The sequence below is a fragment of the Macaca nemestrina genome, chromosome 15 (assembly GCF_043159975.1).
Source record: "Macaca nemestrina isolate mMacNem1 chromosome 15, mMacNem.hap1, whole genome shotgun sequence".
Classification (NCBI taxonomy): Eukaryota; Metazoa; Chordata; class Mammalia; order Primates; family Cercopithecidae; genus Macaca; species Macaca nemestrina.
This window is the reverse complement of record NC_092139.1, coordinates 17,565,033-17,590,531: the sequence shown is the minus strand read 5'-3', so window position 1 is coordinate 17,590,531 and position 25,499 is coordinate 17,565,033. Positions and strand designations below refer to the sequence as shown.

The 25,499-nt window shown below is 45.5% G+C and overlaps 1 protein-coding gene across 19 annotated transcripts in view; it reads right to left on the bottom strand.

The window, feature by feature from the left end:
- The window catches only part of LOC105496495 (zinc finger MYND-type containing 8), a 149,032-nt gene that overhangs the window by 46,373 nt on the left and 77,160 nt on the right, over positions 1-25,499 (bottom strand). For all 19 annotated transcript variants that reach the window (XM_011766973.2, XM_011766982.2, XM_011766987.2 and 16 more), the window contains 2 exons: positions 20,849-21,330; positions 6,518-6,658 (listed from right to left, as the gene is read on the bottom strand). In XM_011766973.2, the coding sequence (XP_011765275.2) occupies positions 6,518-6,658; positions 20,849-21,330 (623 nt within the window). The remainder of the gene's footprint in view (positions 1-6,517; positions 6,659-20,848; positions 21,331-25,499) is intronic.

Sequence of the window (25,499 nt, the reverse complement as noted above, 5' to 3'; positions counted from 1 at the left end):
TGACCTTTCATGAAATGTCCTTCTATGCTTTGAAATTTTTGTTACCATATGTACTCATAACTTATAAAAACAAACTCTATAAAAGAAAAATTTAAGCACTTCTTTTTCCATTTAAAAAAAAAAAAGAGACAGGGCCGGGCGTGGTAGCTCACACCCCAACACTTTGGGAAGCCGAGGCGGGGGTGTGTGTGTGTGTGTGTGTGTATATATATATGTGTGTGTGTGTGTGTGTATATATATATGTGTGTGTGTGTATATATATATATGTATACATATATACACACACACACACACCATATACTCAGCATATATATACCATATACATCTACTCAGCATATATATACCATATACTGAGGTCAGGAGTTCAAGACCATCCTGGCCCACATGGTGTACTAAATACAAAAAATTAGCTGGGCCTGCTGGCGCATGCCTGTAATCTCAGCTGCTTGGGAGGCTGAGGCAGGAGAATCACCTGAACCCAGGAGGTGGAGGTTGCAGTGAGCTGAGATTGTACCACTGCACTCTAGCCTGGGCAACAAGAGCAAAGCTCTGTCTCAAAAAAAAAAAAAAAAAAAAAAAAGACAGATCTTTGTTCTAAAGCTGAACACAAACTACAATGGATGGACTTCCAGGAACTACAAAATGGCAGCTCCTTCAAGGGAGCAATATCATTTAGACAAGAGACCCTAGCTGGCCATGTGTGGTGGTTCACGCCTGTAATCCCAGCACTTTGGGAGGCTGAGGCAGGAGGATTGCTTGAGGCCAGGAATTTGAGACCAGCCTGGGAAACAGAACGAGACCCTGTCTCTATATTATTTAAGAGAGAGAGAGAGAGAGAGAGAGAGACCCTGGCAGACACTATCTTTCAGGCAAAGCCAAACAGAGATCTTCCCCATTTCATTCACTCTAAAGAAAATCAAGACAACATCTGAAAAATCTGGGCCCAGGCACACCATGTATGCTCTCAAAAAAGGCCCGACTTCCAAGATGCCGCTTTGTGCACAAAAAGAAAGGAGGCCTCCTGTCAGTAACAGTGGAGAAATAAACAGAAAGGCTTGGGGTGTGACGATGTTCCCTGGCCCTGCCTGCATCTTCAACAGAGCATCAAGGTGCATTTCTCTCACTAACAGAACTACTGACTGCTGAGTTTGTTCAGTTCAAAGTAAACACCCTCTGTGAATTAAGAGGAGATGGGATCAGCAGAGAAAGCAAACAGGAGCCTGGAAGAAGAAAAGGACCGGGCCCACCTCTTCTCTTCTAGTCTCAGAAACTCATTTCTATTTATGGCTTATTTATAATCACTGCTGAGTCATACAGGGTGCTCGTAATAATACACTGGGCTCAGCTCCTTGTTTTTTAGTGAGGAGAGGAGAGGCCCCAGAGAGCAAATGAGGGGAAACAGTGAATTAGCAACCAGGGCAAGCACCAGGTCTCTGTACAAACCTTTCCATCCTGTACCATATAGTCATATACCATACACACACACAAATACCATATACTATATACCACACATATATATACTCATATGCCATATACACAAATACATACATATGCTCACCATATACACACACACATACAAATACCATATATTCACATACCATATACACACTTACCATATACTCATATGCCATATACACATACATATACCCATATAGCATATGCTCACCATATACACACATGCAAATACAATACACACATACATATATATTCATATACCATACACACATACGTATAATACATATACCCAGTATATACACACACCCATATACCATATACTCATTATATACCATACACATACATACATATACTCAAATATACCCAATATACCCATATACCATATACTCTCATACCATATACACACATACATATGCTCATACCATATAGCCAATATACATACATATACCATATACACACATACATATACTAAAATACCATATACCTATATACCGTATATTCTTAATTACAGTATAACAGCATAATATAATTATAGTATAGTATAAATAAAAAACTAACAACCTATGGATTGTTTTTGTATTGTTGGTTGTATGTGTTTGTCTGGCCCAGATAGAGTTTTGGGGTTTTGTTTTTGTTTTTGTACCACAGGGTCTCACTCTGTCACCCAGGCTGGAATGCAGTGATGCAGTCATAGCTCACTGCAACCCTGAACTCCTGGGCTCAAGCAATCCTCCTGCCTCAGCCTCCCAACGTGCAGGAATTACAGACATGAGCCACCAAGCCTAGCCAGTTTTTGTTTCTAATGAAATTGACTGCCAGCTTTTAAAAACTAGGAGAGTTCCTGTAATAATCTAGAGTCCTGTTTTTCTTGACAATTCAGTCTGGCAATGCGGGTTAAGCTGGCAAAAGCCATATCCTTTACAAATTCCAAAACTTCACCCTATTCCCTGGCCCCAAAAAAAGCTGACGTATCCAATAGGCACAGGAGACATTTAGGTATCTCAGCTAAGAGCTCAAGCTTTGCAGCAGACAGGCCTGGGCCCAAAGGCCGAACTCTACCACAAACCATGGTTGATCCTTGGGTAGGTAACTTGCTTCTCTGTGCCCCAGTTTACACTTCTGTGAAGCAGAGATATCACCTACTTTAAAAGGTTGTTGTAATTTTTTTTTAAAAAATAGTTTTAATTTACAGAGAGTAAAATTCACTTTTGGGGGAATAAAGTTCTATGAGTCATAACACCTGCATAGATTCCTGTAACCACCACCACACCAAAACACAGAGCAAGTCCATCTCCCAAAGAATCCCCTCCCAATGTGTAGGCAAACCCTCCTCCACTCCAACCCCCGGCTATCACTGATCTGTTCCCTATCTCTGTAATTCTGCCTTTTCTGATATATATTTTTTTTAAATCCTGTTTTGTTAGCTACAATAATTTCATCATTATCCAGGGTACTCCCTTTCATTCTCCCTGTCTGTGGAAAGTATTTCCATGGCTGACAGACAGAATCAAGCCCCATAAAGCATTTGCTCAGTCATTTGCCCATAGCATTTTCCCATAAAGCTGGGCAGTCACTGAGAATTCCTTAACATTGCCCTCTTTGTTCTGATCTCCTCCCCACCCACAGCACTTCCATCAGTCCCTGGCTGATCCTCTTCCCGTTAGGTCATTGCAATCGCAGCCCACAAAGCACCCACATTCCCAATGCTCTTGTTCTTGCTGACGAAGATAAGAAGTGTGTCCTGGGACCGGAAGAGCTTCCAGGGGAGACACAAGAGGGCCTCGGTTCCCCTGGTGCCCACACACCACCATGCCTGCCCACCAAGACACATGACAGGAAGAAAACTTTCACTCTCACAACAGATCAAGCCAAACTGAAAGACCCACAGTGTCACGAGGAAGCCCAATGACCACCCGGTTTCAGGAAAGAGCTATTCTTGACAAGCATGACTGGCAGAGAGGAAATGTCACTGTGAGAACGCCTCCAAACAGCATTTCTTTTCGGGGTGTGGAGGTGGAAGGAGGGTATAAGAAAGCAAACCACATACTTGGGAACAATGAATGTTCCCAAGGAAGCACATGGGTCCCTTTTCACTCAAGTGAGGAACCAACCGGTTGATCTGAATTGGAGCCCTGAAAGCAACTGCCCTGACTATTCTATTACATCTGGGCTGTACTCACAGATGAGCCAGGATTGGAGCCAGGCTGTGTTCCGGCCCTGCTGCCTCTGGGATCCTGGGCACCCCATGCCTCCTCTCCAGACCTCCCTCAGTTTCTCCATCTGAAAATGGCACTGTAGGACAAGATGGACCTGGAAGGCACCAACCACCAAAGGCGTGGAATTCACACGAGCGTTACTGGGCACAGGTGGCCGCCCTTTCTTTCTGAAACCCCCTTACTGGAGCTTCAGGGCAACACACTCCCCTGGTGTGGCTCCTCCACCCCTTGCTTTGCTTCTCCTCCTCGACCAGAATTCAGGGCCTCACTGCTGCTCATTGCTCTACTCCTGACTCGCAACCTCAGTAAGCCAATGGGGCTGGAGTCTTTGCTGAGTGAGGCTGTCCTATGCACTGGGGGATAATTAGCAGAAACTCTGGCCACCAATCATTAGATGCCAGCAGTGTCCCCATCACCCCCTCAAAGTCATGAGAACTACCACTCTAACCCAATCCCACGTACACATCGAGATTCCCAGAATTATACCTCCTGCCTGAACCCGGCCACAGGGCACCCTAATTCCTGCCTCCAGCTACCCTACTGACCTCTCCACCTAGGGGTGTAACAGCAACTCAAATTTACAGAATCTAAACTGGATCCTTGACTTATCCTGCCATACCCAGATCTGTCAGCACAATTACTGACACAATCTAGAAATTCTCTGTTGTGGGGCCTGTTCTACATGTTGTAGGATGTTTGGTGGTATCCCTGGCCTCTCTCCATTAGGTGCCAGGAGCACCCCAACCCCAGATGTGACAACCAAAAATGTCTCCAAACATTGCCAGGGGGTGGGGAAGTATTACAGAATTATCCCCAGATGAGAATGGCTGACTGATGTGGACTATTTGAAACACAGCTCCGACGGCTTCCTCTGAGATGTGAAGTCCATTCACATCCCTCCTGTGCTGAACCCTCCACACCAGGGTCTGTAAGGTCTGTACTGTCTCTGACTCCATGGACTGGCCTCACCCTCACTCACTGGGATGCAGCCACCCTGGCCTCCTTGCTAATCCTACAACACACCCAGTTACTCCTATAAGCACACCAACTTAATCCTTACCCTAGAGTCTTTAAAATCTCTTATGCCTTCTACAATCTTTTTCCTACTGATACTGGCATGGCTGATTTTTCTTGTCATGTAAACTTCAGCTCAAATATCACCTCTCAAAGAGGCCCTGTTTAACCCCTCCACCTAAGGAACTGTGACATCTGCCTCGCAACTTGCCCATCTCTCACCTCACCACATTACCTTCCAGACATCCATCATAGTGTGAACTGTCTATCTTGGTGTGAACTGTCTCTCATGCTGTGAACTGCCTTGTTATTTGTCTTTATTATTTTCTCTATCTTTCTAAAAACCCAACCTCTACAAGAGCAGGTCCTCAGCTGACTTGCTTTCCACTCTATCTCCATGCCTAGAATAGTGCACAGCACATAATAGATGTTCAAGAAAAATCAGCACTGAGGATGCAATGAATCAATCAATAACAAATCAATAGCAGCTGGGTACAGTGGCTCATGCCTGTAATCCCAGCACTTTGGGAGGCTGAGGCATGTGGATCACCTGAGGTCAGGAGTTCGAGGCCAGCCTGACCAACATAGAGAAACCCCGTCTCTACTAAAAATACAAAATTAGCCTGGCGTGGTGGCGCATGCCTGTAATCCCAGCTACTCGGAAGGCTCAGGCAGGAGAATCGCTTAAACCTGGGAGGTGGAAGCTGTGGTGAGCTGAGATCACACCATTGCACTCCAGCCTGGGCAACAAGAGCGAAACTCCATCTCCAAAAAAATAAGAAGAAGAAGGAGGAATCAATAATGGGCCAGGTGCCGTGACTCATGCCTGTCATCTCAGCACTTTGGGAGGCTAAGGTGGGAGGGCTGCTTGAGGCCAAGAGTTCAAGACCAGCCTAGGCAACACAGCAAGACCCAACCACTACAAACCATTAGCTGAGTATGTAGCTAAAAACTAGCTAGGCCTGTAGTCCTAGCTACTCAGGGAGGGTGAGGCAGGAAATAGCTTGAGCCCAGGAGTTCAAGGTTGCACTGAACTATGATTACACCACTGCACTCCAGCCTGGGTGACACAGTGAGATTCCATCTCTAAAAAAAGAGTTATTATTATTATCACCATCATCATCATCATCATCATCATCATCATCCAGGGAATAAAGACCAGAGTGTAAGAATTAGAAGAAGAGAATTAAGGAATATCAGAGTATGCTGCACGTAGGAAAGGTAAGTACTGATTCCTCCTACTTGCTTCTGTGCCATGGGTATAATTTACAAATAGAACAGGGTTAATGTGGTCAAGGGCAAATGAGGTGGAAACACTGGCCTGGATAAAAGCACTTTGGGCCGGGCATGGTGGTTTATGCCCGTCATCCCATTACTTTTGGAGGCAGAGGTGGGTGGATCACCTGAGGTCAGGGGTTTGAGACCAGCCTGGCCAACATGGTGAAACTCTGTCTCCGCTAAAAATACAAAACTTAGCCAGGTGGGGTGGCACATTCCTGTAATCTTAGCTACTCAGGAGGCTGAGGCAGGAGAATTGCTTCAACCCAGGAGGCATACATTGCAGGGAGCAGAGATCGCACGCACCATTGCACTCTAGCCTGGGCAACAAGAGCGAAACTCCTTCTCAAAAAACAAAAGTAATTTGTATGTCAATAAGCCCCAGGAAAGTCCGTCCTTGTTCTTTTCACAGATCTTTTATCACCTTCATCCACTGAAACTTTTGCATTTTTTGCATACAGAAAAGAGTTGAAGGTTCAAGAACCACATACAAAAGAGGATACGTCATTTGCAAAAATATCCACAGAAAGATACTGGCAAAAATTCCAACTGACCCAGGTTCAGATTCAGGATGCTGCCAGTGGTGGAGGTTTTGTCCGTTTTCGTCGTGATAGGAGTTGACAGTTGAGGAGAGAAGGGCTTTGGGCTGCCGGATAAACTCCCTGCTTGTCCCGTCTTGGTGGAGGCTGGTGAAGCTGAAAAAGTATGGCAGTGTTAAAAGATAGGTTTACAAATAAGTAAAATGCGTAGGTGTGGCGTAGGGAGAGAATGGAGAGATTATGAAATTGTGTTTGATTTCAACAAGGCCGCTACAGCATCACGGATGGGGTGGGGTGGGGCGTGGCAGGTTGGCCATTCATTTTCAGCAAAGGGCTTTAACCCGACATGAAACCATTAAAGCCACAAATGAAGACGGTCTCCCCAGTTACTCTATTAAGCACAAAGCTCTAAGACAAATCGGCTAAGCTGCCACTGAAATTGGTTTGGCCCATTCACGGGTATAAATCTCAACATAAATAGCGATTAAACCAACCCCCACATGGTCCAGATGCAGAAAACGGGAGCCAGCCTTACAAATGCTTGTCATTCATTTGTGGAAAGACACCATGGCCAGCTCGCATGCAGCCGCTGCACCTGCCAGGGACCAACTTGGTCCCTTGGGAAATCTCCAGCTCCCATTTCAAAAGTTCTTGAGGCTGTGTAAAGCCAAACCCAGTACCAGATGCAGTGAGGGAGACGTTGGTAAATTATGTCCTTCTTTACCGTATTTCAAACTTTTACGGGAGGAGAGAGAACTGTACCTATGCCTAAGGCTTTTAAAAATACCTTAAAATGACCTACAACCTGCTTCTCCTCTGCCTTATGTCACAGGGCTAGGACAAGAAACCACTTACGTTTAAAAAAGCAAGCATTCATAGGGGCCAACGAGCGTCCCAAAGATCCTTCAAATCCTGCCCCTTTGCCCTTGCCCCTCCATGGTAGTGGGACTGTCCTGTTAATGCCTCTTAGGTCCATTTAAAAACAGCTGGGACTAAAGGCATCGCTGACAACAATGACAGCCAACTCTTCCAAGAAGAGCAAGAAACATTCTGAGGTGATCTGGTGCTTGAAAGAAATTTCTGGATGGCAAATTGGAGCTAGGAACTGAGACTTCCCAGGGTCTTCGAAAATGCTGGGACACTTGTGTGGGCACTTGCCTCAGTTTCCTCACCTGACAAATTAGAAAACTCAGAACAAGGCTTCAGTGTGTTAAAACTCACACATCACTCGGCTGGTGAATCCAAGTGAGCTAGGCAGCTCTGATGCCAGGACCTGCCTGCATTACTGTTAATGTAATATAGTGGGAAAGACTCCAGACGTAAAGAGGCCTGGATTCAAGCACGGATCAGAAGCCAGACACCGTGGATTCAAGCTCTGGCTCAGCTGCTGCCCTGCTGTGTAACCCTGGGCCAGTTACTGGCACCTCTGCCTCTCTCTTCCTGGCAACAGCAAAGAGAGACACTAATAATATGATACAAAGGGACAATAACAGTAGCTACATCTCATCAGGCTGCTGTGAGGATTAAATCAATCATCTGAACAGTGCCTGGCATCCAGTAAGTACTCTGTTACTTGCTATTAAAGTGGTTTTATTTTCTATTTTCCCATTAACCTCCAGGGCTTTGGAGTTATCCTCTGAACCACTGATTCTCAGCTATGAGCAGTTCTTCTCTCCAGGGCACACTGGGCATTGCATCCAGACATTTTAAGAGAGTGGGGGGTTGCTACTGGCATCTAGGAGCTAGAGACTAAAAAGGTGCTAAATCTTCTACAATGCACACAGCGGCCCCCAACAAGAAAGAGTTATCTGGCCCCGAACATCAACAGTGCTGAAACTGACACACCACATAGGGATGAAGTAGGCATGCAGCTGGGAATCCTCTTCCTCATCCGGAAATGAGAAGGGAGTGAGGATCAATGTCTTTGATCTATGTCAATTGGTGCCCAGCAAGTGCTCAATAAATATGAGAAATTGTTTTAAGAAATAAGTTTTCTTTGTTTTTGTTTTTTTTGAGATGGAGTCTCACTCTGTCACCCAGACTGGAGTGCAGTTGTGCCATCTCGGCTCACTGAAACCTCTGCCTCCCGGATTCAAGTGATTCTTCTGCCTCAGCCTCCTGAATAGCTAGAATTTCAGGCTCTTGCTACCACACCCAGCTATTTTTTGTATTTTTAGTAGTGACAGGGTTTCACCATGTTGGCCAGGCTGGTCTGGAATTCCTGGCCTCAAACCATGCGCCCACCTCAGCCTCCCAAAGTGCAGGGATTACAGGCATGAGCCACTGTGCCCAGCCTAGAATTAAGTTTTTAAAACAATAAATCTGTTTTACTGCAAGAATTAATAGAATTGGCCTAGCACATGGCATGCCACATTCCTTCACTGGGGGGTTGCTATTATTACTAGTCCTATCACTGGTACTGTAAGAAGTAGAACTGAAGTGTTTGTTACACAAAGAAACAAGAAAAGGCCAGCTGTGGTGGTTCACCCCTGTAATCCCAGCACCTTGGGAGGCTGAGGTGGGAGGATCACTTGAGCTCGGAAGTTCGAAACCAGCCTGGGAAACATGGCGAAACCTCGTCTCTACTAAAAATACAAAAAATTTAGCCGGGCATGGTGGCACGTGCCTGTAGTCCCAGCTACTTGGGAGACCCAGCTACTTGGGAGACTGAGATGGGAGGATCCATTGAGCCTGGGAGGTCAAGACCGCAGTGAGCCGTGATCATGCCACTGCACTCCAGCCTGGGACAGAGAGGGAGATCCTGTCTCAAAAAAAAAAAGAGAATATATGAAAATAAAGGCATTTTAAGAGAAGTATTACCAATAAAATCTTTAGCATTCGAATTTTTAACATTATCAATTCATTTATGTTCTACCTCATTCCAAAAGCAATTTGCAGCTGCTCAAATATCTGTGTAATACATTTCCCTTGAGGATTCAAGATCGTGGCTTCTCTAATTGTATTCCTAATTGTATTCCCGTAAGCAAGCTAGCAAGGTCTAACAGGAAGGGCCTTCCTATACTATCGAGTACCCTGCTTGGGACTGCAGAGAACTTTGACAAGGACGCCAAACCCTAAAGGGTAGCAGGAACAAACAAACAAACAAAAGCAAGCAAAGATGCCGTTGGGCATAGAACACAGCCAAGTGAATCCACATTTTCCTGCTCGACAGGTCAAGTTTGATTGTTTGTTTGTTTGTTTTGAGACAAGTCTTGCTCTGTTGCCAAGGCTGGAATGCAGTGGGGCGATCTCAGCTCACTGCAACCTCCGCCTGCCAGGTTCAAGCAATTCTCCTGCCTCAGCCTCCCAAGTAGCTGAGGCTACAGGTGTGTGCGCCACCATGCCCAGCTAATCTTTTTGTATTTTTAGTAGAGACGGGGTTTTGCCACGTTGGCCAAGCTGATCTCGAACTCCTGACCTCAGGTGATCCACCTGCCTCGACCTCCCAAAGTGCTAGGATTACAGGTGTGAGCCACCATACCCAGCCTATTTTTATAATTGTGTATATACATTCATGTGTGCTAAAAAAATAATAACTAGAACAAGCCTTTAGTTTGAGATATATTTCCTTTGTTAATAAACAAGTGTTGAGATTTAAGAGGTATGTTCTAAATATTAAAAAATGGTTTTAAGCATAGCACTTGGATATGGCAAGAACAAGCGTGGCGGGAAAACACTGGCTTCCCATGGAGATGGGTCTGGTTCATGCTCCCTAGCCAGTAAAGGGCAGGGCCCATTCTCCTAAGGCATCTGGGACTGCAAAGCTTCATGGAGTCAGGAAAAGGACATAGATGACAATCACTAGCAACCCATAAGCCTCACACCGCAAAACCCTCCTCTGCATCTCCCTGAGAAACAGGTCTCCTATGTCTACCTCCTAGTGCCACCAATCCTACCTCCCTCATCTGTGAAACACCCTGCACCTTCCTTGTCCTCCCAATATCATGAATGCCATGGCCACCCACCCAGTGACTCAAGGCCAAGCATACCTGGATCATTCTTTTTTTGGGGGACGGGAAGGGTGGCGGGGGGAGAGATGGAGTTTCACTCTTGTTGCCCAAGCTGCAGTGCAATGCTGAGATCTCAGCTCACAGCAACCTCCACCTCCCGGGTTCAAACGATTCTCCTGCCTCAACCTCACAAGTAGCTGGGATTACAGGCGCCCGCCACCATGCCCAGCTAATTTTTGTATTTTTAGTAGAGATGGGGGTTTCACCATGTTGGCCAGGCTGATCTCGAACTGGTAACCTCAGGTGATCTACCCACTTCGGCCTCCCAAAGTGCTTGGGATTACAGGTGTCAGCCACTACATCCAACCCATTCTTAATTCCTCCTTTGCTCTCATGCCTGAACTACCCAACTCTTCAGCAAGGTCTCTGCACTCCTCTTCCTAAACATATCCTACATCTCTGCGCTCATCTCCACTTCCACTGCTATCACCCTAGTCCATGCAGTCTCAACAGGGACCGTGTGGCCCCCAATGGGGCAAAAATAATTCTTGGGGCGGTGAAAAAATCTTACTATTCCGTTTATGTACAAAGCACGTGTGTGTGTGTGTGTGTGTGTGTGTGCATAGACAGTAATAAACAGATCTACAATATTTTCAAATTTCATGAGAGTCCATTCTTAGGTAAGTATCTGCCCAAAATTGAAAATAGGTACCCAAACAAATCCTTGGATACGAATGTGCACAGCAGCACTATTCACAATAGGCAAGAGGCAGAAACAACCGACTGTCCATCAATGGACAAACTGAGGTAGCCACACAATCGAATGTTACTGAGTCACAAAAGGAACGAAGTTCTGATATGTGCTGCAGTGTGGCTGACTTAAAAACATGATGCTGAGTCAAGGAAACCAGACACAAAAGGCCTGTGTTCTTTCATTTCACTGAAACAAAATACCCAGAATAGGTAAGTTAATTCAAACAGAACAAAAATTGGTGGTTGTCAGGGGCAGGCTGTGGGGTGAGAGGTAGCGGTGGAATTTTGTGGGGGACGGGGAGTGGCTGTTTAGTGGGTACAGGGTTTTATTTTGGAGTGTCAGAAATGTTTTAGAACTAGATAGAGGTGATGGCTGCACAGCACTGTGAATGCACTAAATGCCACTGATCTGTTTAAAATGGTAAATTTTATGTTATGTGAATTTGACCTCAATTTTTTAAAAGATCTCAAGAGGAGTAATTACGAAGAAAATGTCTAAAATGGTGTGGGGCGGGGGAGGGGGGGCCGGCACGGCAATTTAAACACTAGGCAACACTGCCCTGCCCATCATTTCCCACAGAGACCCCGTAAGCACTTCCCACAGGTCTCCCCACCACGTGCACGGCACCCTTCTCCCAGGGCACTCTCCACACAGCAGCCAGGGCAGAACCCCTGAAATGACGGCATATTGCTCCATCACCTAAAACCATCCAGAGGCACCTCATTCCCCAGAATAAAATGGCCCTGAAAGAGCAGGACCTGCGCTGGCCAGCAGGCGTCCAGGATACCTCTGGATGCTTATCAGGTGCCTAATATATTTATTGAATGAGCAGTGCATAAAATAGTTGAAAAAGGAGTGTCCATTTCTCTTTTCACTACTATGGTCATGATAAGCAATAAACAATGACGAGGCCGGTCGCGGTGAGTCACTACTGGTCCAACACTTTGGGAGGTGGAGGCAGACGCATCACTTGGGGTCAGGAGTTTGAGACCAGCCTGGCCAACATGGTGAAGCCCCATCTCTATTAAAAATACAAAAACTAGTCGGGCGTGGTGGTGCACAGCTGTAACCCCAGCTGTTCAAGAGGCTGAGACAGGAGAATCGCCTGAACCTGGAATGCGGAGGTGGCAGTGAGCCGAGACTGCACCACTGCACTCCAGCCTGAGTGACAGAGACTCCGTCTCAAAAAAAAAAAAAAAAAAAAAAAAAACAGAAACAATGACAACCAGATAAAACCTTTTTCATACAAAAATATCAAATTAGGCCGGGCGCGGTGGCTCAAGCCTGTAATCCCAGCACTTTGGGAGGCCGAGGCGGGCGGATCACAAGGTCAGGTGATCGAGACCACAGTGAAACCCCGTCTCTACTAAAAATACAAAAAATTAGCCGGGCGCGGTAGCGGGCGCCTGTAGTCCCAGCTACTCAGGAGGCTGAGGCAGGAGAATGGCGGGAACCCGGGAGGCGGAGCTTGCAGTGAGCCGAGATCGCGCCACTGCACTCCAGCCTGGGCAACAGCGTGAGACTCCGTCTCAAAAAAAAAAAAAAAAATATCAAATTAAACAAGCTCCCCAATGTTATACATCAACTAAAAACAAAATGCTTGCTAAGAGAGTGATTAACAATCCGAAGAAGAGATATGACAAGGGCTGGTGCAGTGGCTCACACCTGTAATCCCAGCACTTTGGGAGGCCAAGGAGGACAGATCACCTGAGGTCAGGAGTTCGAGACCAGCCTGGCCAACATGGCAAAACCCCATCTCTACTAAATATACAAAAATCAGCCAGGTGTGGTGGCACATGCCTGTAATCCCAGCTACTTGGGTGGCAGAGGCAAGAGACTGCTTAAACCTAGGAGGTGGAGGTTGCAGTGAGCCAAGATCACGCCACTGCACTCCAGCCTGGGCAACAGAGCGAGATTCCATCTCGCGGGGGGGAAAAAAAAACAGGTATGACTAAGCAGATCACAAAAAAATCCAAGTCAATATACATGAGGGTGTGGGTGGTACTGGCATGGAGGTCAGAGATGGTGCTCAGCATCCTAGGTGCACAGAACAGCCTCACAATTGAGAATTACCTGGCCCTAAATGTCGATGGTCCTGAGGTTGAGAAAAACCTGATTCGAATCACTCCAGACATTTCAAAAGCAAAAAGACTTGGAAATGCTTCTTTCAATTAAACTTTGAAACAGATGCCAATCCTTTTATAAAGCCATACATCTTGCCCAAAGGAAGAACTAATTGCCTTTGAAGTCACAAATAATTTAACCAGATTTCATACTTTGATGTACAATTCACAAGTGTGGGCTAAAACACATCATTTATTATCTACATTTATAAAATCCTAGCCTGCGTGAAGGGCTTTTCTGACTACAGTAGGAAAGATGAGCCTTGAAATTAAATTAGGAAAAAAATGTCCATTCCCTCCCATGCACCCCAGCACTCTGGGCAGGGTGGAGAGGTGGAGTGAATGATTCATGCTAAACGTCCCCCACTTATAAAACCTCAGAAACAACCTGTACGTTCAAAGTGCCGCACCTTGCGCAACTCCTATGGTGCCATGCACAGATGAGCAGAGCATGGCCAGATGGTCTAGGATGGGTCAGGAGGTGTTGGTAAAAATGCTGTTTTGAAGGGTTATTCACTAACACAGAAACATATTCAGAATACAAGGATATGGACCAGACATGGTGCCTCATGCCTATTATCCCAACATTTTGGGAGGCTGAGGCAGGCACATCATTTAAGCCCAGGAGTTTGAGACTAGCCTGGGTAACACAGCAAGACATCATCTCTACAGGGGAAAAAAAATTTTTTTTCCCCTTTCCCCTGCCCTGAAAAAGCAGGATCTGCGCTGGCCAGATTTTTAAATAAATGGGCACCACCACGCCCGACTAATTTTTGTACTTTTTTTTTTTTTTTTTTTTGAGACGGAGTCTTGCTCTGTCACCCAGGCTGGAGTGCAGTGGCCGGATCTCAGCTCACTGCAAGCTCCGCCTCCCGGGTTTACACCATTCTCCTGCCTCAGCCTCCCGAGTAGCTGGGACTACAGGCGCCCGCCACCGCGCCCGGCTAGTTTTTTGTATTTTTTTTTAGTAGAGACGGGGTTTCACCGTGTTAGCCAGGATGGTCTCGATCTCCTGACCTCGTGATCCGCCCGCCTCGGCCTCCCGAAGTGCTGGGATTACAGGCTTGAGCCACCGCACCCGGCCTAATTTTTGTACTTTTAATAGAGATGGGGTTTCACCATGTTGGCCAGGCTGGTCTCAAACTCCTGACCCCAAGTGATGCGTCTGCCTCCGCCTCCCAAAATGCTGGACCAGTAGTGACTCACCGCGACCAGCCTCGTCATTGTTTATTGCTTATCATAACCATAGTAGTGAGAAGAGAAATGGAGACCTCAAGGTGTGGTGGTGCATACTTGTACTCCTAGCTACGTAGGAGGCTGAGGCAGCGGGAACTGCTTGAACCCAAGAGTTGAAGGCTACAGTGAGCCATGATCACACAACTGAACTCCAGCCTGAGTGAGACTGTGATCCTGTCTCTTAAAAAAAAAAATCCCAGTTACTTGGGAGGCTGAGGCAAGAGAATCGCTTGAACCCAGGTGGTGGAGGGTTACAGTGAGTCGAGATAGTGCCATTTTCTCCAGCCTGGAAGACAAGAGTGAAACTCGATCTCAAAAAAAAAAAAAAAAAAAAAAAAAGCTTTCTTTAATGTATAAAAATAAACAATAAAAAAGAATACAAGGTTAAGCTTTAAAAAAATAAATTCTACAGTCTACACCAGACATTGCAAACAGGTGATCCATGAACCAAGCAGTTCACAGGTGCATTTAATGTGACGTAGCTTTTATTTATTTAAAAATGTGAGCCAGTACATAAAAGTTGATAGCTGGGTGTGGTGGTATGTGCCTGTAGCCCCAGCTACTCAGGAGGCTAAGGCAGGAGGATTGCTTAAACCCCAAGAGTCTGAGGCCAGCCTGGGCAACATAGTGAGGACCCTGTCTCTTTAAAAAAAAAAAAAAAAAAAAAGCTGGAGTAGTTCCCATTTTTTTTAATTTGAAGCTTCTCTTGAAAAACCAGAAATCGGCCGGGCACAGTGGCTCACGCCTGTAATCCCAGCACTTTGGGAGGCGGAGGTGGGAGGATCACGAGGTCAGGAGATCGAAACCATCCAGGCTAACATGGTGAAACCCTGTCTCTATTAAAAATACAAAAAATTAGCCGGGCATGGTGGCGGGCGCCTTTAGTCTCAGCTACTCAGGAGGCTGAGGTAGGAGAATGGCATGAACCTGGGAGGTGGAGCTTGTAGTGAGTTGAGATCTGGGCAACAGAGTGAGACTCTATCTAAAAAAAAAAAAAAAAGAAAAGAAAAAAGAAAAACCAGAAATCTCTCAATACGGAGCCCATACTCCTATGTGGCAAGAACCAGCAGGAGGAAAAGGTCTCTGGTCCCTTTCAGAAAGGCACAACTCTCTAGCTCAACGTCTTGGGAGCTCGTGACCTATTAGCCGTGTATAACACTTACGGGTAACATGGGTGTGTAAAACTTACCCAAGAGCTAATGACTCTTCTGATGCATGGGCGTGCTACCATTTGCACTACTGTATTTCCTTATGAAAGAGCTCATTGTACCACTAAAGTAGCCACAAGCTGCTGTAGTACCTCTAGCATGCACTATGTATCAGAAGAGTCCCTACCCCTTGAGTTAAGTGTTATACACCCATGTGCACACACAAGCACAGGATGTGTACCAGGTATGGTGAGAAATGTATGTCTGCTTTCATTCATCCCAGTCTCTACCTAGCACTCCCCAACCTCACTCACTGCCGTATCTGCCTGATCCCTGTATTTGAGCTTTCAGTTTAACAGTAGGACTTATAAACCAACATAGAAAAAGCTCTGGAAACACAATCTAAGGGCTGGCTGTGGGAGGTGGGATTATCAGTGACTTTATTTTATTGACTGATTGATTGATTGAGATGGAGTCTTGCTCTGTCGCCCAGGCTGGAGTGCAGTGGCGCCATGTCAAGCTCACTGCAACCTCCGCCTCCTGGGTTCAAGTGATTCTCCTGCCTCAGTGTCGTATATAGTTGGGACTAAAGGTGTGTGCCACCACACCTGGCCAATTTTTTGTATTTTTAGTAGAGATGGGGTTTCACCATGTTGGCCAGGCTGGTCTCAAACTCCTGACCTCAAGTGATCCGCCCACCTTGGCCTCCCAAAGTGCTGGAATTACAGGCATGAGCCACTGCACCCGGCCATCAGTGACTTTAAATTCTGTAATTAAGAACTATTTTACGAGAAAAACATATTGATTTCATAATTATTTTAAAAAGGGAGTTTATGAAACCTTTCCTTTCTTTTTTTTTTTGAGACAGAGTTTTACTCTGTTGCCCAGGCTGGAGTACAGTGGTGCAATCTCAGCTCACTGCAAGCTCTGCCTCCCGGATTCAAGCAATTCTCCTGCCTCAGCCTCCCGAGCAGCTGGGATTACAGGCGCATGCCACCATGCCTAGCTAATTTTCTGTATTTTTAGTAGAGATGGGGTTTAGCAGAGATGTGTTAGCCAGGATGGTCTTGATCTCCTGACCTCAAGTGATCCGCCCTGCCTCGGCATCCCAAAGTGCTGGGATTACAGGTGTGAGCCACCACACCCAGACCCTCTTTCCTTTCTTAAATGGTAACCCGCAGTGTAGCTACGAGACCAAAGGACCATTAGCCCAGAGGGTGGTGAATGTCAGGCCCCCCGACTCTGACTGTAATAGATATTAATAACTTACACTGAGATCGTGCAAGCAAATACCACTGAAGGTAACCATTCTGGCCAGGAGGTCTACATAAAGGGGGAACTACAAAAATCACTGAAAATATTAACCACTTAGGTCATCTAGCTAGCAAGATTATAGGACACTGTGAGTTAAAGGCTTCTGGCTGAGCAAAGTGCTCCTTAGAAAGCTAAATATCCAGTTCTAAGGATTATAGGCACACAGCTCTGAGTTCTCCAATCTTCTAAACAAAAACAAGATTTCTACACTGTTGTAAAAGTTTTACGTAATAACATTTCAATCTGTAGTTTTATGTTGCTGGTTACAAAACTTTCACTAGTGAGGCTACTTCTATTATTTTCTATTCTACGACACTGCAATTTTTTTACACGATTTTGGATGAACTACTGCCTTATCTCAATTATATTATCCTGACTGTGGAAGCATTTAAATACAAATTTCCCGTCTCCCTCCACTAAATACTATTATCACTGCTAACAGCAGAGGGCAGTAGGGTGCAGAGAAAGGAAACCAGTCTGGATACAGAATCTGGCTGTGGGGACTTTCACACCTCCCTTACACTCTGCATGGCTCTCAATTTGCCTTCTGTAAAATGGGGAGACTGACTCAGTTTCTTCCAATCCTCTTAGTCTGTAATAGTGGTTGGCAAACTACAGCTCAAGGGTGAAACTGGGCATACCACCTGTTCCTGCCTGGCCTGCAAGCGAAGAAAGGTATTTTAACATTTTTTTAATGGTTGGGGGGGGAAAGAATTAATAGCTCATGAAACATGCAACTTATATGAAATTTAAATTCCAGTGTCTGGACACCTTGGGAGACCGAGGGGGGCGGATTACCTGAGGTCAGGAATTTGAGACCAGCCTGGCCAACATGGTGAAACCCTGTCTCTACTAAAAATACAAAGAACAGCTGGGCATGGTAGCACACGCCTGTAATTCCAGCTACTCGGGAGGCTGAGGTAGGTGGGAGGATTACTTGAACCCAGGAGGTGGAGGCTGCAGTGAGCCGAGATCATGGTACTGCACTCCAGCCTGGGCAACAGAGCAAGACTTCATCTCAAAAAATACAAAACTTTAAATAAATAAATAAATTCCAGTATCCATTAAAAAAGTTTTAATGGAACTCAGCCACACACTGTCTATGGCTGCTCTATTTTCTTCTATCTAACTAGCTATCTGTTTATTGAGCTGGGGTCTCACTCTATTATCCAGGCTGGAGTGCAGTGGCACAATCATAGGTCATTGTGGCCTCAAGCTCCTAGGCTCAACTGATCCTCCCAGCTCAGCTTCCTCAGTAGCTGGGACTACAGCAGCTTGTGACTACTTTAGTGCAACAATGACTGAATAGTTGCAGAGTTGGAAAAAAGACCCAAATAGCCTAAAATACATACTATCTGGCCCCTGACAGAAAAGGGGGCAATTTGTAAGAGTAAAATAATTTTCAGTATCACTGTCTCTTCCTACACTACACATTGGCTAATTCATGATTACTAAAATGACCTAAGCACATACCAGCAAGGAGATTATATTTTAGGAAAGGGACTTTAAAGTCTACTCAAATGGGGGATTCCACTAACTTCTCACCTAAAAAGCCACTCAAAGAATGAGGTATTTTTCCAGGAAGTCTGATGTCATTATCTTTCTCCTTTGGTACCTCCCAAGCGAAGAGAAAAGCTAAATTAAACACATTATCCCTGTTCTTATATTCCTATAAAACTGAATTTTTTGAAATGTGGTGCAGGAGAACCAATAGTCGTATATATGCCACATTTCATTTTACTAGTTATGTATTAATTTCACATACATTAGGAAAAACCACAACAAGCAATTTAAACACATGAGCCTATACATTGTGTTTAGCTTAGGACAAAGCTGCATTACAATTTTAATATTTAAGTATGTAATAAAATATGGCAGAAAACCATGGCAATGAAAGTTTAGGCAACACTAATTCACAAAGTCGCTGCCAAGGTTAAAATTTAAAACATTTCCTGAAAAGCATGCTCTTTATGGGAACTAATGTGCCCAAGGGTTTGTGTAATTAACTACCATGTTTTGTGAACTTGGCTTAAATGGAACTGTGTCATGGAACAAAGTAAGCTTTTAAGGACTCTGGTCAGAAACAAGGGGGTAAAAAGGAAGACTTTTCTGAAACTGTGTCAACACAAATTATGTCAATTCCAAAACAAAACTCTACGACTCAACCATGAGTATCTAGGACCACACGGCTATGAATCAGAACGACAGAAAGACAGACTGCAGCCTTTATTTTACAGAACCAAAAGCCACAGGCTCTCTCTACCCCTCCTACTACCATCTGGGGAGCAGCTAGAAGCAGTTCTTGAAAATAAACCAAGGAAAAGAAAAAAGAAAAAAAAATGTCCCAAGAAACAACACAAGCAAAGTCAGAAGAATTATTTGAGTTCACAACTAAGTCCTTATTATTTTAACTTTTGGGGACATTCATGGTATCTTAAAGAACTGATGTTTGCTCCTTAAAGAATTCCTGTGTGAAGGAAGGGAGGGAGAAAGGGAGGGGGAGAGAGAGACTAAGGAAGGAAGTTGAGTGTGAAAGGCTGTCCAAGGTTAAGTCTTTGGCCAGAAGCCTAAACCTGGTACTCCAACCTGCTTTATTCATTCTAGAAAATCTTCTAAGACATTTTAGCCTGACATTTAATAATTGGAGATTCTACTTAAAAACCTGACATTTAAGAATTAGAGGTTTTACTTAAAAACTCAGACTTTGGGCCAAGCCCAGTGGCTCACACCTGTAATCCCAGCACTTTGGAAGCCCAAGGCGGGTGGATTACTCGAAGTCAAGAATTCGAGACCAGCCAGGCCAACATGGTGAAACCCCATCTCCACTAAAAATACAAAAATTAGCTGGACTCAATGGTGCGCACCTGTAATCCCAGCTACTCAGGAGGCTGAGGAACAATAATCACTTGAACTCAGGAGGTGGAGGTTGCAGTGACCTGACATGGTGCCACTGCACTCCAGTCTGGGTAACAGAGCGAGACTATATCTCAAAAAAAAAAAACCAACAGAACAATGACACAACTACTAAAGGATATGACCTTTAAGGGAATGGGATCACGCTAGGAAGACAGAGCACTATTATTTTTTACCTTTTTTTGTTTGTTTGTTTTTTGAGACAGGGTCTCACAAGGGGTCACACTTCACCTTCAGGCTGGAATATAGTAGCGCAATCATGGCTCACTGCAGCCTCAACCTCCCGGGCTCAGGCAATCCTCCCACCTCAACTATAGTCCCAGAGTAGCTAGGACTACAGACACACGCCACCACGACCAGCTAATTTTTGTATTTTTGGTAGAGACAAGGTTTTTGCCATGTTGCCCATGTTGTTGCATGGTCTGGAACTCCCGAGCTAAAGCAATCTGACTGCCTTGCCCTCCCAAAGTGCTGGGACTACAAGGCATGAGTCACAGCGCCTAGTCAAGTATTATTTTTTATAATATGTGTTTCTCTCACATTTGTGCCATTTAGTGTGACTGTAGGGTTTTGATAGAAAAATGCAATTTCAACTAAAAATTATTTGTGTTATGGAAAGTCAATAATCCAAAATGCAGTGACATTTGAACAGAACGTCAAAAGATTTCTGGCCATCTCCATCTACTTCTAGGTATAACCTCCAGGTGGCCTTTTGGAGACACTTTTCTCATTTCTGGGTCCCTAGCAGGAAGAATTCCATCTGGTGACTTCTTGAAAATCTGCTCTGTGGTCCCCTACAGTTCCCCACGATTGCTCGATGCTTACCTGCTTGGGCCCACCAGGTGTGTACCCATGGGAAACCCCCGTGTCCAAGGGGCCTCCTCCCCACTTCCCCGCACGGAGCTGACCTGTGCTCTTATCCAGGAAGTCCATGGACTCCTCACTCGCGCTGAAGTGGCTGGATGTGGCCTTCTTCTCGGCATCCTGCTCCACATCAGAGCCTGTGTGCACGGAAGAGTTTGTGCTCATGGGGGAGCGCGGCATATCCGACAAGGAAATCCGGCGGCCTGTGCCCCCACTCAGCACGGGCTTGCTCATCAGGATCTTGGGGGACGCCGTCATGTCAAAGTTGAGCTTGACCTTCTCCTGCTTGTCTATCTTGGCAGTGCCGGCACTGGGGTTGGTGGGATCGAGCAGCATTTGGTACTGGCTGTTGGGTGTGTAGGGTGTCCTGAATGGAGAGTAATTAAAAACCCCAAACTTCCTGCGGATGTTCTCCACGTAAACCTCCATCTCTTGCATGGCACTGTTGAAGATGCTCTTAGTCTTTTTCACAGAAAAAGGAATTTCTTTAGACATGAGGTAGCAATTATTTATTGGAACCCAGGCCCTAGGAGGGCAAAAGATAGAGAGAGTTTAAGTCAACTTCAGTAATTTCGAAGACTGCTTTTTTCTTGATGTGAACCAAATTAGCCAAGCATGTTTGCCAAGATTCTTATTCTATTTAAAAAAAAAAAAAAAACAACTTGGTTTGAAGGATTAATTACTGATCCATTTAACAAGCAAGTTCTACCATAACAGAACATGAACAACAAAACTTCAGCTAAAACATTTAAAGGTGCAATAGACTTAGTCATTGTGAGCCATTAAAGAAACAATCCTCTTTGGTTTTCTCTTGGTAGAGAAAAATAAATCAGCCACTGCATCCGACAACACTTCTGAAAAGAGACTTCAGGTCGCACTCAGACATAAAGAGTTTCCTCTTCCCACTGCCATTCTAAATAGGACCAGAAGGAAACTTTGGAATACTGCGTTCCTAAAAGAAGGCACATGTTTTTGAATGTGAGATAATTCACATAGAAAATCACTGAAAAAGGAGCCCATTAGCCTCCAGGCGTATACTTTCCACCCCCAATCCCAGGCCAGTTCCATCTTCCTAACGTCCATACCCCACTGCCCTCAACACAGTTCCTGGCTGGGAAAACTGGTGAGAATAAGCTTTCCAAGGAGGGCTTTCGTGGGGGACTTTTTTGGTTTATTATTTATTTATTTATTTATTTGAGACGGAGACCCGCTCTGTCGCCCAGGCTGGAGTGCAGTGGCACTATCTCAGCTCACCACAACCTCCGCCTCCTGGGGTTCAAGCAATTCTCCTGCCTCAGCTTCCCAAGTAGCTAGAACTACAGGGTGTGTGCCACCATGCCCAGCTAATTTTTGTATTTTTAGTAGAGATGGTGTTTCACTATATGTTAGCCAGGCTGGTCTTGAACTCCTGACCTCATGATCCACCCACCTCAGCCTCCCAAAGTGCTGGGATTACAGGTGTGAGCCACCGCACCTGGCCTTTTTGGCTTTTTTTTTTAAGAGACTAGGTTTCCCTCTGTCACCCAAGCTGTAAAGCAGAAACATGATCAAGGCTCACTACAGCCTCGAACTCCTGGACTCAAGGAATCCTCCCAGATCAGCCTCTCAAGTAGCCTGGGGTACAGGCACACACCACAACACACCCAGATCATTTTTAATTTTTGTATACTTTTGTAGAGATGGGGGTCTCGCTACATTACCCAGGATGGTCTTGAACTCCTGAACTCAAGCAATCCTCCCACCTTCGCCCCCCCAAGAGCTGGGATCATAGGTGTGAGCCACCGCACCCAACCTCCAAGGTGGCCTTTTAGATTTCACAGACCACGAACTCAAGCCCGGTAGAAAGCAGTAGGGAACAAAGGGGACTTTGCAGAAGCAGAAAACTCACGTCTGGTGGAAAGGGAGAAAGTGGTAACTACTCAGCTGCTGTCCAAAGCAACCATATAGGAATCTGGACCCAACACTGTCACGTCCTCCAACATTTTAAAGAGAAGAAGGAAAAAGAGACTTCTTATGTTACATTTTACCCCCATTTCAACAGTTGGCATCTAAGAGAAAACAACCCAGGAGAAATAAAGCATATCCCTGGGACAGAATTCAGAATACAGGCGGATTGTTCGCAAGGTTTGGGGATACCAGATCACAACACAAACTAAAACTAAACACCCCAAAAATATCGATCTGCTCTATCAGAGTGCTGGAAATCACCAGCTTCTCATCCATTCTGACTGCTGTCTTTCTGCTGAAACCTGAAAAACCATACCTCCAGCAAGAGGGGCAGAGCAGAACAGAAGCCAGATGCCCTCAAGGTAAGAGTTTGCCTCACGGTGAGATTCTGCGTTCAAAGTGAGTGGGCACAGATCAGGACTACTAGACAGGACAGATCTGAGAAGGCATCGGGGTCTCCAGGGCTGTCCCAGGGCAAATGACTCCCCCTTCCTGAGCTAGTCTCAGCTCTGTCACTGAGAAAAAGGAGAGTGAGTCCTTAACTGGAGAATCAAGAGGCAGGGCCACCAGGAGCTTATCACCAGATGGTCCTGGTATCATAACCTTGAACCCCCCACCTGCTCCACACCCACCTCACCCACACACTTCTGCCCACTATCCAAGGCCCTCACTGTCCCCTCCCTGCAAGTATTTTCCATGAAATTGCTTGGCAGGGAAGAAAAAAGAGTCTCTTTTCTTTAAAACAAGCCCAGGGCTGGGCATGGTGGCTCACACCTGTAATCCCAGCACTTTGGGAAGCAGAGGTGGAAGTCAGGAGTTCAAGACCAGCCTGGCCAACACAGTGAAACCCCGTCTCTACTAAAAATGGAAAAATTAGCCGGATGTGTCGGCACGCCCCTATAATCCCAACTACTCTGGAGGCTGAGCTGGAAGAATTGCTTGAACAAGTCACTGCACTCCATGCTGGGTGACAAAGCGAGCCCCCGCCTCAAATAAATAAATAAATAAATAAATAAAACAAGCCCGGTGACAGAGCAAGACCCCCTTCTCAAATAAATAGATAAATAAAAACAAGCCCAGGAAGTATTTCAAGGGAAATTAGATTTGCTTGACAAAATGAGTCTCTGCAAGGGACAATATCCAGCTTCACATTATCTCAGTTCTAACCCCATGATGGCTTCTCCCTAGCTATGTGACCCTAGGCACTCTCTGACCTTAAGTTTTCTTATCGATAAAACAGACATAAAAGCAGCTTCCACAAAAAAGCTCTTAAAACACTGCCCAGTACATAGTAGGCAATTGGTTGGTGTCCGCTTTTTTTTTTTTTTTTTTTTTTACTCTGCAGGCATTTAATAAAATATTTCCTATATTTTTATATAACTGTGCACCTATAATACAAAACTAGGCCAGGCACAGTGGCTTACGCCTGTAATCCCAGCACTCTGGGAGGCCAAGGCAGAATGGATCGGTTGAATCCAGGAGTTCAAGACCAGCCTGGGCAACATGGCGACCCTGTCTCTACTGAAAACACAAAAAATTAGCCGGGCATAGTGGCACATGCCTGTAGACCCAGCTACTTGGGAGGCTGAGGCAGGAGAATGGCTTGAACCCAGGAGGAGGAGACGGCAGTGAGCCGAGATCTCACCACTGCACACACCAGCCTAGGTGACAAACCAAGACTCTGTTCCAAAAAAAAAAAGAATGGTGGCCAGAGACTCCCTGCCCAAAGCCTACTAAAACATCCCAAGACCTCCAAAGTTGTTTCTCTACCACTGTGGAAGGTCCTGAACAACTCCCTACAAGGGATCCCCTCACCCAAAACAAGCCGAACAATGCGGTATACTCCCTTAAAGCAGGTGCTAAGAGGGGCTAGGAAACTGGTGACCATCAGACCCATGCTGCTTTCTTTTTCACAAACAGAAGGGGGTCAGCTTCCACGACAGCTCTCATCCAGAACCAAGACCTAAACACACAAAAGCTTTTGGGAAACAGCTTCTGCAGACAGAGCTGACCAACTCACACACCGTTCTTCATGCTCTGTAAGCCACCTTCAGTGGCTGTCTGACGGGTGAGAGAGAGAGGTCCCTGCAGAGCAGTCACAGCTGAGAGACTAGAGCCATCAACCCTAAGAGTCTGGGAATACTGGGTACAAGGGGGTAGGTATTATTTTCTCCGATCCTGCCTGTGTCCTAAGTATATCTACTCATACTGTATCAACCTATAGAGTAAGAATCCCACATCATCAAGATGGTCACATTTGTTATGCTCTGATGAAGAGGAGGGATGTACAGCCTGTCACCAATTCCTCCTGCTCTTCAAATAAAAAAGAAACTCCTGCCTAGCCCTCTAACTGCAGCTCCAAGCATCCTCTCCTCCCCTGACCCTGTTTAAATCCCACTATCCTCCCAGCATTTCCTGAACCCTCTCAGCCTCAGCCCTTCCCCTCCCAAGCCTCTGCTCTTCCTGGTCCCTCATCCCAGATCTTCGTACCAGGCCCCCACCACTACCTCCTGATCTGAGATTATCTTGCCTATTAGTTCACTTGTGTATCATCCTTCTTCCCCGCTAGGATGTCAGCCTTCACATGGGCAGCAACATTGAATCACCAGCCTCCACTACACAGCCTGGCATGCAGCAGGCATCAAATATGTATTTCTTTGAATGAAGGAATAAGGGAATTAAAGTCAAGGTGCAATACTTCCTACCAAATCCAGCACTATCTCAATAACTTCCATTTTGTCTTCTGAC